Source organism: Coturnix japonica, chromosome Z (assembly GCF_054131305.1).
Source record: "Coturnix japonica strain WE chromosome Z, WE-NBRP24, whole genome shotgun sequence".
In the NCBI taxonomy this organism is placed as follows: Eukaryota; Metazoa; Chordata; class Aves; order Galliformes; family Phasianidae; genus Coturnix; species Coturnix japonica.
Window position 1 is genome coordinate 34,990,821 of NC_140702.1, and position 15,648 is coordinate 35,006,468.

The window sequence follows — 15,648 nt, forward strand, 5'->3', positions numbered from 1 at the left end:
CTGTTCCTGATGCACATTCTCTTAGGAATATACTTTGTTCATGCAGTGTTTTGCCTTTGACAAATGACATCAGTGATGTTCAATTAAGGAAGATGGCAAGAGAAAACAGAAGGGATCATAAGAGTATCAATAATTATGCTTGAACAGAAGGCGTCTTCTATGGAGGCAATGGGAAAAATAACAATAAAAATGTTATCGTAAAGGGACAGCCATTCCTCAGTAGAACAAAGGATGATGAAAAAAAATGTAAAAGATACTGGCATTCCTTACATGCATGCATGATTCTTGGAGCTCATCTTGAAGAATTTCACTACCTTTTCAGGAAGCATCAGGTTATTCACATCAGAACTCCCTGCTTAGCTCTGCAGAAAATGAAAGCTCAACTACCTGAGAAAAAATAACATGCACGAAGCCATAAGGCCCAGCTAACCCAAAGCAAGCACTCAGTTAACAGTCTAATTTTTATTTTTACTTTTATTTATTTATTTATTTGGTCAAAAATTATCTCTACACCAGCTATATATCTGAGGTCAAATTCAGGTTAAAAACTAACAAAATAGACATATCCTTTAAAAACAGAGTATTAAAAAAAGCTTTAAGTAGAACTAGCATAGTATAGCAGTCCCAAAAGATGTACACTACGAGTGTACTGCAAAACCTCATTTCAATAGCATTTTCACACTAGTATGAAAAAAAATATGAAAAGAAGTAAGTGTTCTGTGAACTTAACTCGAACTGTAGGAAGAACAAACAAATCCAACTTGGATGGTAAGAAAGAGGCAGGCAAAACGGAACTTTCTTTTGCAGCTAAATTAAAGAAGTAAATATTATCCATGAAAGAGAGTCAGGATATACACTTGTGATGCTATTTTCCTCCTAAGACATAAACTTAATATAGGGAGTATCCTTTCTATTATTTTTTAGATGTTGTATTGCAGCTTAGAGACCACAAACTTGAGTAAATTATAAAACTGATATAACAAACAGAAACAATTATGAACACTACTAAATGGATTTTACCATAATGTTTGCAATAGTGTTATGCTAAATTTTTGCCCTGCTCTGCTTTAGAGTTTCTAGTGTTTGAATGCTAATACATCAGGTAAAAATGACTATATGAGAATCATAGAATCACAGAATCAGAAGGTTGTAAAGGACCTACAAGTTCATCTAGTCCAGCCATCCTCCCATCACCATTGCTACCACAAGCACTAAACCATATATTGTAGCTCCTCATCCAGACACCTCTTGAACACTGCCAGGGATGGTGACTCCACCACCTCCCTGGGCAGCCGTTCCAGTGCCTGACCATTCTAAGAGAGAAAAAGTCCCTCCTTATGCCTGGTCTAAACCCTATCTGATACAACTTGTGGCCATTTCCTTGGGCCCTGATTGTTGCCTGGGAGAAGAGGCCAAGCCCCTCCTCATCACAACCTCCCTTCAGGAAGTTGTAGAGTGCAATGAGGTCTCCCCTGAGCCTCCTCTTCTCCAGACTAAACAATTCCAGCTCCCTCAGCCTCTCCTCGTAAGACTTGTGCTCCGGACCCCTCACCAGTTTCATTGCCCTTCTCTGGACATGTTCCAGGGCCTCAATGTCTTTCTTGTATTGAGGAGCCCAAAACTGAACATAGTTCTCAAGATGCGGCCTTACTAGTGCTGAGTACAGGGGGATGATTACCTCTCTGCTCCTGCTGGCTACACTAATACAGGCGAGGATGCTGTTGGCCCTCTTGGCCACCTGGGCAAGGCTACATAAACAGCAGTTTCACCTGTGGTATAATGATCTAAATTGGCATGGGAATTCTGAATAACTAAATACCTAATAATTACATTAACAGTTAATCTTATGAATACCACAGGAATCAACATTGATAGAAAATAACTTGGGTGGGAAAAATGAAAAATATCTATGCACAATGAAATGGTATTAAAGGAGGTAAAAATCTGCTCCAGTTATAAAAGACGTTTCCAAACACATCTATTAAAAGAACATGGTAGAAGCCCCTTAAGTTATCACTTCAAACATTAACAAATAGGCCAAAATAAACCACTGGAAAATTTAATAGAATGAATGACTAATCTCACACTGATGCAATAATCTTGCAATAAGGATGAAGAATGTTCCAAAACCTCTTTTCCATCTGAAATTTCTACTATCTGTAAGCTTGTGGATATGTTTGGGCTATCCAACCATGGATATTATGTCTGGCTCCAGAAAGCAGCATGATGCCAGTATATAACTCAGTTCCCAGAGATTGGGAAACCTCCAGAGCACTGCTGTTGCTAACCGCATTCCCAAAAGTACAGCCTTCAGTGTTGTCTTTACAGCCTCCTGAAACTTATTCATCCCTTTTGGTGAACTTTAAAAAGAGCAGTTGCCTCATGCAAACAAAAAGGGGACAGCTTTGCTCACCTCAACTATTCATACAGAGAATTATTACTGTTTGTTCAGAAGAAGACAATATTCACAACGTGCCTGACAATGGCTGGTAGCTTATTTTCATGTAACAAAGCTCTGAATGCTATCCTTCACCTGAAAATAAAACCACAGCTATTATGTGATGTTGTTACTGAGATCTCCCAGTTAAGCATTTTAATATTAATATTGGCACAGTGACAAATTTATGCTGGTTATGTTTCTCTTTATTTTCAGAAGCCCTTAATTTTTGCTAGGTGCAGAAAGGATATACATTTTCAAAATGTGCTGTAACTGCAGATGATTCCTTTTTGACTGTCATACTAGAATATCTGATTTTCAAATGTTAGACACTCATCAGTCTCTGAAAATCAGGCTATATGAAAGTACCTAAATCATTCATCACTTGAGCAAATTAAACCTTTAAGATACAAAGACATTTATCTTTCATCCTAGAGTTCAGATAATACTGCTAAGGGCATAGTAGAGGAACTGAGCGGAACTCTACTAACTGCTTTGACATCTTTTAATTTAAGGTAAAGTGTGGGAAGAAAGGTGCATGTACCTGCATGAATATAGCTGCCGCTCTTGTCATAAAACCTGCTAATTATCCAAACTATCTACCTCCAGATGAGAATTCATTTAAATTCATTCTTCTTCCTTAGTATTTCAAGCAAATGAACAAATAAAGCAAAGGGAATTGTTCTTTCTGTCCATACTAGGCTGTTAACCATATAAAAAGTTGTACTAATTAATTAAGACTGCTTTTTAAAAGAATTGGTTAAATCAGAGGAAATCCTTGCCCACTTAAATTAGTTTGTTTACAAAGCAATTCTGATTTATTTGAATTTGGTAATCTGGGTCAGGACTCTGAAATATTTGCATGCTTCATGTTTATCATACTATTTAGTCTATACACATTTTGTTTTAGTACACTGAAGGAATGAAACTTTTGAGAAGGTGTAATAAACAACTCTGACACTCTTTTATAGCAGGTCAACTCAATAAAGGCATCACTACTGCCTGATGATATGAAGCCAGCTGTGCTTAAAGAGACACAATGAAACACACAATCAGTTTGCTAACTCCAAATTTTTGCTGAATTATATTCATTGCTTTAATAAAATTGTTTTAAAATAAGCATTTATTTTAACTACTTTTGTGTGTAAACTAGGCCTTTGGCAAATATCACCACAGGATACCTAACAAATTGAACAGACTGGGAATATGTTTTTTAATTGCATGTTTCATTGCAGACATCTTCAAATTCTAACACAAAAATTGAATCTGGGAGTATAAATAGGAAAGCAAATTAGGTACAAGCCTTCTACAGTACAGGCAAAACCTGTTGTTCCTTTTTGCTGCTGTAGCCTGAAACCATTAGGATTAAACTGCTACTTTTGTCTCTCAGATAATACAGAAATCTGCTTATCCATGGAGATTTATTTCCTCATGCTTCTTGTACAGAAAAACATGGAATTCTACTGTTCCTTGCAATCTTGTACTATACATGCTTCAAAGATGCACATCTGGTAAATGAAACACAAACCTATTAGCCATTTCAGGGAATACAGGGTTATAAGCAATTGAAAAATCAGCAAATTTATATATATACACATATATTCAACTTATTTTTTGTGTGTGTGTATAATCTGCACATGTGTATGCACTGATTTGTCCAACAAAGAATTCCCATAATACTATAAGCATCTATAGCTTGCTAGCTAGCTACCTATGTAGTTCATAAATACCTAAGATGCAGGAGGCTAGGGGACAAGGTCAGGCTCTTTTCAGCAGTGTGTGGCAACAGGACAAGGGGAAACGGACACAAACTGGAGCATAGGAAGTTCTGCACAAAGACGTGTAAGGACTTCTACACAGTGAGGGTGACAGAGCGCAGGATCAGGCTGGCCAGGAGGGTTGTGGAGTCTCCTTCTCCAGAGATATTCAAGACCTGCTTGGACACCCACCTGTGCAACCTGCTCTAGGGAGCCTGCTTTGGAAGGGGGGTTGGACTCAACGATATCTAGAGGTCTCTTCCAGCCCTACAATTCTGTGATTCTGTAATCCTGTGAATACCGTGGTAGTTAAAATTGTTTTGACGCAGAGTCAGCATTTGTGGTTTACATTCATCTTTGTAATGCATAATTATTTAAAACCCTTATCTAACTTGCTTAACAGGTGACCAGAAATGTGTTGACTTCACAAGTACTTTTGCCCTTGTTAGGACCAAAAAAGGACCTGGATTCATACTCTGCTTTTAGATTTGTCTTAACAGCATGTGTGGTCCAGTTTGTAGTTTAGATTGGAGCAGAGTTCAAAAAAGCAGAGGTCCAGTAAAACATTGTGCAATATTTCCATGTTTACTGCACTGGCTGCACTGGATAAATACCCTTGGTGATACTTACTATTTCATAAATAAATAACAATGTCCAGTGTTACAAGAATGCTACTTGATTTCCAAGTAAATATTATACATGGAAAAGGCAAATTAAAAAAAGGAAAAGGAAAAGGGAAAAGGAAAGAAAAAGAAAAAGAAAATGAAGAAGAAAAATAAAAATAAAAATGAAAAGGAAAAGGAAAGAGGAAAGGAAAAGGAAAAGAAGAGAAAGAGAAAGAGAGAAAAAGAAAAAGAAAAAGAAAAAGAAAAAGAAAAAGAAAAAGAAAAAGAAAAAGAAAAAGAAAAAGAAAAAGAAAAAGAAAAAGAAAAAGAAAAAGAAAAAGAAAAAGAAAAAGAAAAAGAAAAAGAAAAAGAAAAAGAAAAAGAAAAAGAAAAAGAAAAAGAAAAGAAAAAGGCACAGAATAAAAATATATATTTAAGACAAGTGTATGTATGCAGTTAACCCTTACAGCACTGCATTTGCAGGACCCAGGTCATTAATATTCTAGAATATCAGAATTACTAATTATATCTTGGCTCCAGCTTTTTCTAAACAACCCACACCACCTTCTGTTTCAGTGTCCTACAGTTCTATAATAAGAGAAGACAACTGTCACTCCTTTTTATACTTTGCTCCCACAGCACAGATAAAAGTACAGTTGGTTTTTAATAGATCAGTTCACTCCAGTTCCACCTGTCCAGGTCTCCTTCCGCTTCCCCTTATCTGCTGACTCTTCAGTACTTCTTCTATGACCAAGAAGATATGGTAGACTCATATGTGATAGATCACATGTGGTAGACCCTTGGCATTTTTGGAAGAGCTGAGACAGAGACTGTACCTGTGAAAGCCTTCAGTCCATGTGTGAGTTACATACTTAACTCATTGCAATGTTTCACATCAAACTAGCTGTACACAATAGGTCAGAGCAGAAACTTTGCCCTTTCAGGAGTCAGAGGCAGTAACAGGGTAAGCTAGAATGCCTAAAAGAATTGCCCAACAGCTGATCTTCTTTGTACTAAGTCTTCTCCATCACTATGGTCAGCACCAAGAAGCAGCAAAGATTAACATGCTGAGAATGGATATGACTGCAGAGCCAACTAAATAACTGCTTTTCCCCTGTGTAGCAGTATCCAAATCTTCCATCCTGCATACCTGACAGCTCATCTGGTGCAGTCTGCTGGCAGGCAACCTGGGAGCACCTTCACACATGGTACACCAGAGACTATATAGTTGACCTTACACTGCTCCCTCACAGTCCTCTGATGCTAATTCAGTAAACTATGCTCTCCCATTCACTTCCAAACCATGCCTCATGACTTGCAGCACATAGAATCAAGCAGCTTGCTTTGAACAAATCACACAGTCGATCTGCAGCACATTGTGTGGAAAAAGAGTATGAAGTATACTACATCAAGGACAGCTCCAGACTGAATGGTGTGTAAATGGATACGACCAACCTGTTCCAGAAGGGATTATTCTGCATACAAGTAAGAAAACTTGAAATAACTGGCCTGAGGGTCAGATATTGGATGCCCTTAATAACGCTCATAAGACTTTATACTGGCAAAAATAACATTAAGAATTGAAAGTCACGAAGTGATCCTACAGCATTAATTACAGCAATAACAGCTACAAGCCTCATCAAATTTGGGTGACTGTCAATACGTACAATTATTTACTGTCGCCCTCCATTTTTATTTTTCTTTCTTTCTTTCTCTCCCTCTACCTCCCTACCCCCTCCCCAGCCTCCCTTCCTCTTTTAATTTCCTTTTTCTTTTACTTTCTTTGTTTCTCTCTCTTGCTTTCTCCCCTCCTTCCTTCATTCTCTCCTTTCTTTTGTCCTTCAATAACTAAAGGGAGAGAAGGGATGATCACACTGGAAATACCTGCACATGATAGTTCATGTATTGGGTAGAAGTCACATCTAGTTCAGGCAACTAATTCTGGATGCTGACCTCCAAAACAACCCTGTATAGTCAATAACAAGCTACAGTCCGTGAAATGTGGAGCAAAATCCTCATCCTGATGGCTTCATTTGCACTTTCTTCTCCACTGCAACAAAAACTACTACAGACTGTGCTGGGAATCTCTGTCTCAAGATTTTCCTTTTGTAACATTATAGAGTGTAGAAGTAACAGTTTATGGGTCACTAAGAGTATATCAACTACAGGAAATCAGCAGTATGCGCATGTCCATAGCCACTCATCTGCACAAGCTACTGTGAGTGACAACCTAGAAAGCCATTTCTAATGAATGAATGTAAGTGCATGACCAATAATTTCACTTCCTGCCAAGATCCCCAAAGCAAAGCTGAGGGAATAACTGGCAGAGTTGACTAAGAGGCTACTTTTCACCAACAGGTGAAGAAGTCCTCTGTCAGAACTGATAGAACCTAATTATTCAAGAGAAAAAGGTGCTCCCTCAATACAGATCTTCATCAGGCACATACTGAGACATTACCAGATGCACAAACAGAAATCTTCATCAGCTAATCAATTCACAAGATTCCTGAAAACATTTTTAATAGTTGCTGTACATCTCTTCATGTGTAGAAAAAGCAACAAAATCCAAAATAAAAATGTCTCTAAAAATCTCTTAGAATCATGAACTCATAGAATCCTCAGAGTTGAAAGGGACTTCTAAAGGTCACATATTCCAAGTTTCATGTAATGAACAGAGACATGCACAGCATCAGCAGGTTGCCCAGGGTCTGATCCAGCCAGGTGCAGGACCTTGCACTTGGCCTTGCCAAACTTCATGAGGCTGGCACACACTCACCACTAAGGCCTGTCCAGGTCCACCTGAGCGACACCCCTTCCTTCTAAGTGTGTCAACTGCACCTCTCAGCTTGGTGTCACCTGTAACTTGCTGAGGGTGCACTCAATCCCACTGTCCATGTCATCTCACAAAGACATTAAATGGCACCAGTTCCAGCACTGATCCCTGAGGAACACCACTCATCAGCAGTTTCCACTTGGACACTGAGCCACTAACCGCAACTCTGAGTGTTCCATCCATCAAATCCAGTTTGGTGACCAAGATGTAACACGGGACAGTATCAAACTCTTTGAACAAATCCAGGTGGATAACATCAGTTTCTTTTCCTTTGTCCAATGATGCTGTAACTCCATCCCTGTGGGGGTACAATCATGGGAGAAACAAGCCATGAAATCTGTCTTGCCAGGCCCTGCTTCCCTGCTAAAAATTTTCCCCATTGCTGTGATGTTGCAAAGGCTCCATGGTCATTCAGCAAGTGGTGCTGGTGCCACCATTCATCTGCTGCACAGACACTGGTGCTGCTGGTAGTTTGACTGAGCTCCGGTCATAGTGACAGAGAGCAAGTTGCTGAAGGTGCAATGCTCAGCCTGAGGCTTTCCCTACTTCTCCTCTTCTGCTTGCCCCTCCTGTTTGAGGGCAGCTTTGGCCATTCCGGACGCCCCTCCTGGGCCACACTTCTGTGGGATATGGATCCCCAGGACACGGAGAAGCCAGACACTGGCATGGCAAGCCATAACTACTACCACTCTGTCCCCTGGACCAGCTTTGGTCTTCATTTGAGCACTTGGATCCACTGGGATCCGTGGAAGTGCTCCACAAGAACAGCACAGAGCTGGGTGGAGGAGTCAGGAGGCGCCGCAGAGAGGAAAGCAATGGAGGTCAGGCAATCCAGACAATGTCTGAGTTACTCAGGAAGAGGCCCAGTCCAGCTGCAGAGATCTCAGGCCCCCAAGGCCCTTTTCATCACAGTCCCTGCCCTGTCATTTCCAGAAGAGGAGCCAGATACTCTCAGCTGCCCCAGGGATGTGCTGCCAGAACTGCTCCTGCAGATGCTGCCAACCGAAGGCAAACCCTGCCTTCAGTTCAGACACTGCTACCAGCAGGAGCATGTTTCCAGGAGGCAAGAGATGCCAAAATCATGTGAAATTGTGGAAGAAAACAGAGCCTTCTCTCTGCGTACCAGTACAAGCCTAGCTTCAGTTTACAGAGCAGCTGTAAACTGAAGGGGATCTGGCCAGAAACACCATCACTGTGCATAGGGAGGGCACTGCTAGAGGACAGGAAAGGAGCTGGTAACTATCCAACTCCAGAAAAAACAAGGCCAGAAGGAAACAGACCCCTAAGAATGCTCAATATTGCTGTACAGCAATATTCTATATTCCTCTATAATAAATATGTTTGATTTTATTAGAACAAAACTGTGCATTTGCTTTCTCTCATTCTCTTGTAGTATAAGAGAGAGTGATTCTGAAGTAATGACTTCTTTCCACCTCATTTTCTGGGAAGGAGTTCTTTTCTTTACATTATGGTGTCTGAGACAGTGAACTGTAGTCCAAAGGAGGGACACGTTCAGTAGTACTTCAAAATGTATATAGTAGGTATGTAGCATCTCCACTGCAACTCACAATGTAAAATAGGTCAGGTAATGAATTTTTAACACTGCAAGAATGAAAAACTAGAAGATGAGAAGATCCATAGGAAAGGGCTTGAGATAAAACAGGGGAAAAAACACCAGGCTTAAACAAAAACGTGCCACAACTAATAGGAGATTCCTTTTCAATCTGCCATAATGACCCTTAGTGGTAGAAGACTTATTCTTTCATAGCTTGGACAATTGTTATTAAGGAACAACGCTGACTGTTTTACAGGAAAGGATGGCAAACTAAAAACATATCCTATTCTAGAACTCAGAAAACAAACAGATCTTATTTTACTGTCCAGTCATGACATATTTTCCAAATGATGCTTTGTGAAAAAAGAATTGCCTTCCTGCAGACTCTTAAGGCTAATCTGAAAACCAAAAAGCTGAATTTGGCAGATATGTTTCTACGGCCAGAAAACCTGCAGCCAAGAAGAGAGGCCAGGGATTTTTTTCCATTGGTTTAGATCCACAGAAGACAAGAATTCTTTCCTCCAACAAAACACCATGCACCCCAAAGCCCCCAGGTGCCAAACAGCACAAATGGGGACAGAATCCAAATGTTTATTGAATAAACAGCCAAACTTGTATTTCTTTACACACTATATGTTAACTTCTTTACAAAGGGTATATAAAACTAGATGTACAAGATCATATTCTAGATAGCTAAAGGTGTGACAAGTGGAGTGCCAGTTATTTTGCCATAAAACTTTTTCAATTGTTTGAAAGGAAATATACATTCCAAGCTCCCAAGTCAGCATTTCCATTATTAATACCATTATTACTGTAGGAAATCCGCCTTCCTTAGCTGAGGGGCATCTCAGCGTCGCTACCCGCACACAGCTAGCTCAGCTCAGCTCTGTACCCGTCCCCCACGACCGTCCGCGCAAGGTCCCCACTCGGATGGGCCCCCTGCGGTCGTCTTGCCCCCAGCGGGAGGCAGTGCTGCAGCGAAGGCTCCTCTGCTCCCCCTCCTGGAGCTCTGATGTTCCGCTCCTGCGTTCCTCGCGAAGTTACGGCCCCGTGTGCTCCAAGGCGAGGACTAGGCGCTGCACGATGGATTTTGCAGATGGAGGCAGGAAGTGCGGGGAGGCAGTGCACATCGCCTGGCTGTCCGGAGGGTAGCCCCAGTGCGACAGATACAGCCGTACCGACTCCTTCCTCCCCCGCTCCCACCCCACCTCGCTGGGGAAGATCGGAAGGCCCCCTGGTCCACACCAAAGGATCTTGCCCCGCAGTCTCGCCCCCGTACGCATGGAAGAAACCTGCCGCCCCCAGTCTCCATGGGACACAGCCCGGGCTGCTCTCTCCAGCCATCATGCTGCACTTGCTTAGCACAAGGAATGCCTTATCCACCTAGTCCTGCCTGGCAAAACAGTACGAGAGCAAACCCTGGTAGCTGGCAACACGGACTTACTGCACTCTGCCTAAATTGCATCTGACATTATTAATCACGCAATTAAATAAGGATTTTAAAAAAGAGAGGGAAAAAAAATAGTTGGATGGCTGCTCTGAAGGCAGTTTTCACGGATTTGGGAGCAAGTACATCGTTTGCCCCAGAAAGGGAAAAGCTGTGTTGAGGAAGGAATGCTAGCAGCGTAAAAGCGACCACAAAGGAGTGGGCGCGTGTGCTTGCAGCTCAGCACATCCATCACACCGGCCGCGGCCGCACCACGCCGTCTCCCACCTTCCATGCGCCTTCAGATAGCCGCCCGCAGCGCTCAGATCCCCGAGTTTCTGGGAAACACATTTAGCCCTAATTTTTGTGACAGATGGAGTTGATAGTCTGAGGATGGAAAAAAAGCGCCAGTTTTGACAGGCAGCAGATTCCGCTGCCCCTGGCGGTCGGAGACGATCGTGCTCTGAAATTAAGGTAGCACAAATTTGAAAGGCATAAACGCGGCACTGTTTGTTTTGTTTTGCTCCTCTCGTTGCACCTGGATGTGTGCACTGCCATATCTAGTTCCTTAAAAGCAAATTAAAAGCACGGAGAGTACAACAGGTGGGCAGGGTGGTATTCTTTCAGTGAAAACTTCCTCATCCTCTTAGCTAACGGGTTTAAAACCAGATTTTATTAGAGGGCAGACCTTCACGAAGTATCAAAGAACTACAATGATCCTCGCAGCACTTCCGCTGGTCAGCATCCTACGTCCACGCACAACCACCGCAGGCAATAAGCTGAGTTGAGTGCGTGTACCCTCGGCAGGGTGTATTAAGTGGCAGCGCTGAGGACGCAGCAATCCGTAGTACTTACATGTTGCAGCACCCCGCTACCGGCACGTCGGCACGGAGCACGGACAAAGCCACTCTCCGGAGCCCGGAGAACCCGCCTTGCCTCCACGTGAGCTGGAGAGAACGGAGCCTCCGCTCCGTTCGGGGACGTGCCTTCGCCCCGTGGCTGAGCGGGGCCGCGCCGCCTTAACGGGAGGAGGGGCTCCTCGGGGGGGCTGTCATTCTCCTTAAGCCTTTCCTTTCAAGCTTTGTATGTGAGCTGCCCTCCAGCCCCCCTTTTCGCTTCCCTCACTCCAGCAGATCGTAAAGAGAGGAGGGAGGGGAAAAAAAAAAAAAAAAGAAGAAGAAAAAAAAAAAAGAAGAAAAAAAAAAGTTTCAACAACAGGCTGGGCCAATGGTAAGTCGCAGAGCTGGAAAAGGGGGCCGAGCGAAGGGAGAAAAAAGTGGAGAAAAGGAGAAAGAGAGCGAGCGAGCGCTAGCTGGGGGATGTGTAAAAGAAGAAGAGTTGCTAATTTTTTTTTGTTTGTTTGCTTTTCCATGCATGCATAATGAGGCCTAATCAGAGCACGTTGCCGCTGCTTGGAAGGCACTTTTGTATTTAAAGCCTTGCAAAGAAAAAAAGATCCACAGACGGATCCGCAGAACAGCTTGCAGGGCTTGTTGACAAGAGCAGCAGCATCAGTCGCCCAGAGAGAAAGAGACCTCGAAGCCTGCCTTCCTGCCTTCCCCGCGCTGCCTTCGCGCTAACTGGGAGAGACATTTCTTCTCTCTGCTGCCCGAAGTGCGACCCGAGCCCAAAGGAGCGAGCGGAGCCGGCACCGCCTGCGGGATCGGAGCGGCTGGCATGTGCAGAGATGCTGCGAGCGGAGAGTTAAGAGCTCTCGAGAAGGCAGGGGCAGCAGCCGGGCATTTATTTTGTGCAAAAAAAAGAAAAAAAGAAAAGCGAAAGAGGCACGGAACTGCATGAGGATCGGGTCAGCACCATGAGTACTCCCGACGCCGCCTTCAAGTCCCCAAGCGCACTCCGAAGCCGCGCTCCTCCGCGTCCCGCTCTGCGCTGAGCTCCACGCCGCCGCGGAGCCGCCGAGCCGTACCAGACCGAGCCGGGAGCAGCGCCGGAGGTCTCGGGGCGGCCCCGGGGCGACGCTTCGCACCGCGGCTCCGCCGATTCCAGCAACAGGGGGGCCGCAGCCCGCGCGGATGGATTGATGCGAGGAGACCTCATGCGCACGGCCGGTGGGAGTTCTGCAAACTTTCCCAGAGGCGGCAGCTCCTTCTCTTCCTCCTCCTCCTCGCGCGGCTGCACCTCTCCTCCGCGAGCCCGCGGCAGCAGCAACCACCACCGCACGCGATGCCGGCCCGCCCGCCCGCCTGGCTGTGGCTGGCGGCGGCGCTGGGCGCCTTGTGGCCGCCCCGGAGCTCTCCGGTGCAGGGCCGGCGGCTGATCTGCTGGCAGGCGGTGCTGCAGTGTCAGGGGGAGCCCGAGTGCAGCTACGCTTACAACCAGTACGCCGAGGCGTGCGCCCCGGTGCTCCTGCAGCAGCAGCCGGCGGCGGGCGGCGGAGACGGGCCGGCGGCAGCCGCGGCCTCGGCCGCCTCCCGGCGGCGGTGCCCCAGCCACTGCATCGCGGCCCTCATCCAGCTCAACCACACCCGGCGCGGCCCGGCGCTGGAGGACTGCGACTGCGCTCAGGACGAGAACTGCCGCGCTACCAAGCGCGCCATCGAGCCCTGCCTGCCCCGCACCAGCAGCCCCGCGGCCGGCGGCGCGGGGGGCGGCGGGCCCGGCGGCGGCGCGGGGGGCGGCCCCGGCGTGATGGGCTGCACGGAGGCGCGGCGGCGCTGCGACTGGGACAGCCGCTGCAGCCAGGCGCTCAACCGCTACATGGCCTACTGCGGAAAGCTGTTCAACGGGCTGCGCTGCACGCCCGAGTGCCGCGCTGTCATCGAGGACATGCTGGCCGTGCCCAAGGCCGTGCTGCTCAACGACTGCGTCTGCGACGGGCTGGAGCGGCCCATCTGCGAGTCGGTCAAGGAGAACATGGCCCGCCTCTGCTTCGGGGCCGACATGGGCAGCAACGGCGCAGGCAGCAGCGGAGGCTCGGACGGCGGCCTGGAGGAGTATTACGACGAGGACTACGAGGAGGAGCCGAGCCAGAAGGGGAGGGACGAGACGGAGGACAATGCGGGCCCGGAGCCCGGCTTCCCCATGCAGACAGATGGTGCCGGCCGGGCCTCCAGCGCGGCCTGGGCGCTGCCGGCCTCCATCTTGCTGCTGCTGCTACCGCCGCTCTAGCCGCCGGCCCCGGCCCCGGCCCCGGCTCGGCGGGGCTCCTCCGCTTCCAGACGAGCGGACAGTTACTCCCGCCGTTATCCGGGCGCCTCCCCCGTGTGTCTGTCCCCGTGTGCACTATGCAATGCGTCCCGGCCGCCTGGCGCTGCGGCCCGCGGTGAGGAGAGGGGGAAGGAAGGACTGTGAGCCGGCTCCCCGCCGCCTCGGAGGGAGGGAGAGGAAGCGAGGGTATGGCCGTGTGTCTGTAGCGATTTGACATGAAGGTTAGGAATAGTGAGCTGCCCAAATTGCTGCCAAAGCTATTGCCCAGCAACTTGACTGTCACTCGGTGCCGCTGTGCCCGGTACCGCGCTGCATCTGCCGCTCACTGAGCTTCACCGGCTGGGTGAGGTTAGGTGGCTGGCAGCACTGCCTCTTGCACACGTCTCCCCCTAACGCAGCTGGCCGGCAGCCGCGTCTCCTAACCTAGCGGCACATAAAAATGATTCTTTTCAAAGAGAGTTGTTGGCTGTCGCAAACAATGCAACTTGTCTTCCAAAAGAGCTCTGCACTGCCATCTTCGAAAGACACTTTTAAACTCAGAACGTGTATGTTCACATATCCTGAAAAGCTATATTGCCTCTTGTCGTATCAGGGTGCTGACCTCTGGTAAATCTTTATATAGAGATGTATTTAAAACTGGGATTTGTTACCAGTCACTCTTCTTTGTTTATACAATTTTATAAATTGTATGCTTTTGGGGATAATTTATTTAAGAAAAAAAAAATAATAAAAGTTTTAAATCCACATCCTATTTGCCATGTAAACACATGTGCTATTCTTTTCTGGAAAGGTAAAGACTTTGTTTTACACGTAAAGGGATACCAGCAGCAACGATTCACTGATGTATTCTCTAGAATGCCGAATGTACAGTGTATTTTATAGATTTGGAGTTAACATTCTTATTTGGAGAGACTTTATGAACATTGTAGAATTGTATGAATGCATTTCCAAGCTGCCTTAAACCTAGTATTTTTTATAGAAGACGTAACAAAGGCCTGTGTTTCAAATATGTATGGCTTTTTGTATTTTCTAAATGTTTAAATTAGTAAAGAAAGAGCTTTACATAATGGATGTGATGGATGTGGTGAAATTGTTTTCCAGGGACACTTACTTGAACTCTCAGCACCCGAGGTTGGAGGGGGGGGGGGGAGCCAACCGCAGAACAACAAACCAAAAACAACCAACAAGCAAAAATCTCTGCCTGTCTGTAATACTTTACATAGATGTAAATTACTGCTATTCTTACGCTAATGAATAATTACATGCAAGAAGTAAATACGGCTTTGAAAATACTACTTTAAAAGAGTGGTTGATTTTTATAATGCGTTGGCATGGCAACGTGCCGGTGCCAGAAGATAGTGAAGCGATTCAGGGACACTGCCCCTGTATGTGTGTAGAATTGCTTGTGCACTGTGCTTTCTTCTTGAAGTGGAGGCATGTTGTTCCACTGACGCCCTTAGAAATACTCCCTGCCACGCGAACAAGGAAACGGTGAGAAAAGCAGAATGCAGAGGCTTCATGCAGGCTGTGGTGTGTTCATCCAGGAGGTTGCTGCAGAATGCACAGGAGTTATCATTCAGCCTGTCCTGTCCCACAATGGATAACACAAAAGTAAACAAACTGAGGGGATCAGCAATTACCAGATCTTGTAATACCATTCTGAGGAATTGCTTTGCGCAGTGCTGAAGCCTGGTTAGCTGCCAAAGCTACTGATCTCCACTCAAAACGCCCTTAGATAAATAATTACACTCTTAAGCTGTGTTGAGTGCTGATACACTTGACCTTGTAAATAGAAATGTTTGCAGTAGGAATAAACTCCAGCATTGGAAAATCTTTTAAACATTAACACAAAAGACAAAGCTCAGTC

At 45.6% G+C, this 15,648-nt stretch overlaps 1 protein-coding gene across 1 annotated transcript; it reads left to right on the top strand.

Annotated features, from left to right (window-relative positions):
• Positions 1-3,117: 3,117 nt before the first annotated feature.
• On the top strand, positions 3,118-15,076 carry GAS1 (growth arrest specific 1). Its single transcript, XM_085529511.1, has one exon. The coding sequence runs from the start codon at positions 12,798-12,800 to the stop codon at positions 13,740-13,742; it is 945 nt and encodes a 314-aa protein (XP_085385637.1). The 5' UTR covers positions 3,118-12,797; the 3' UTR covers positions 13,743-15,076.
• Positions 15,077-15,648: the final 572 nt, after the last annotated feature.

Bases quoted from the DNA above. Each gene is read 5' to 3' on its own strand.
- GAS1 (XM_085529511.1), top strand. From the start codon at position 12,798: ATGCCGGCCCGCCCGCCCGCCTGGCTGTGGCTGGCGGCGGCGCTGGGC.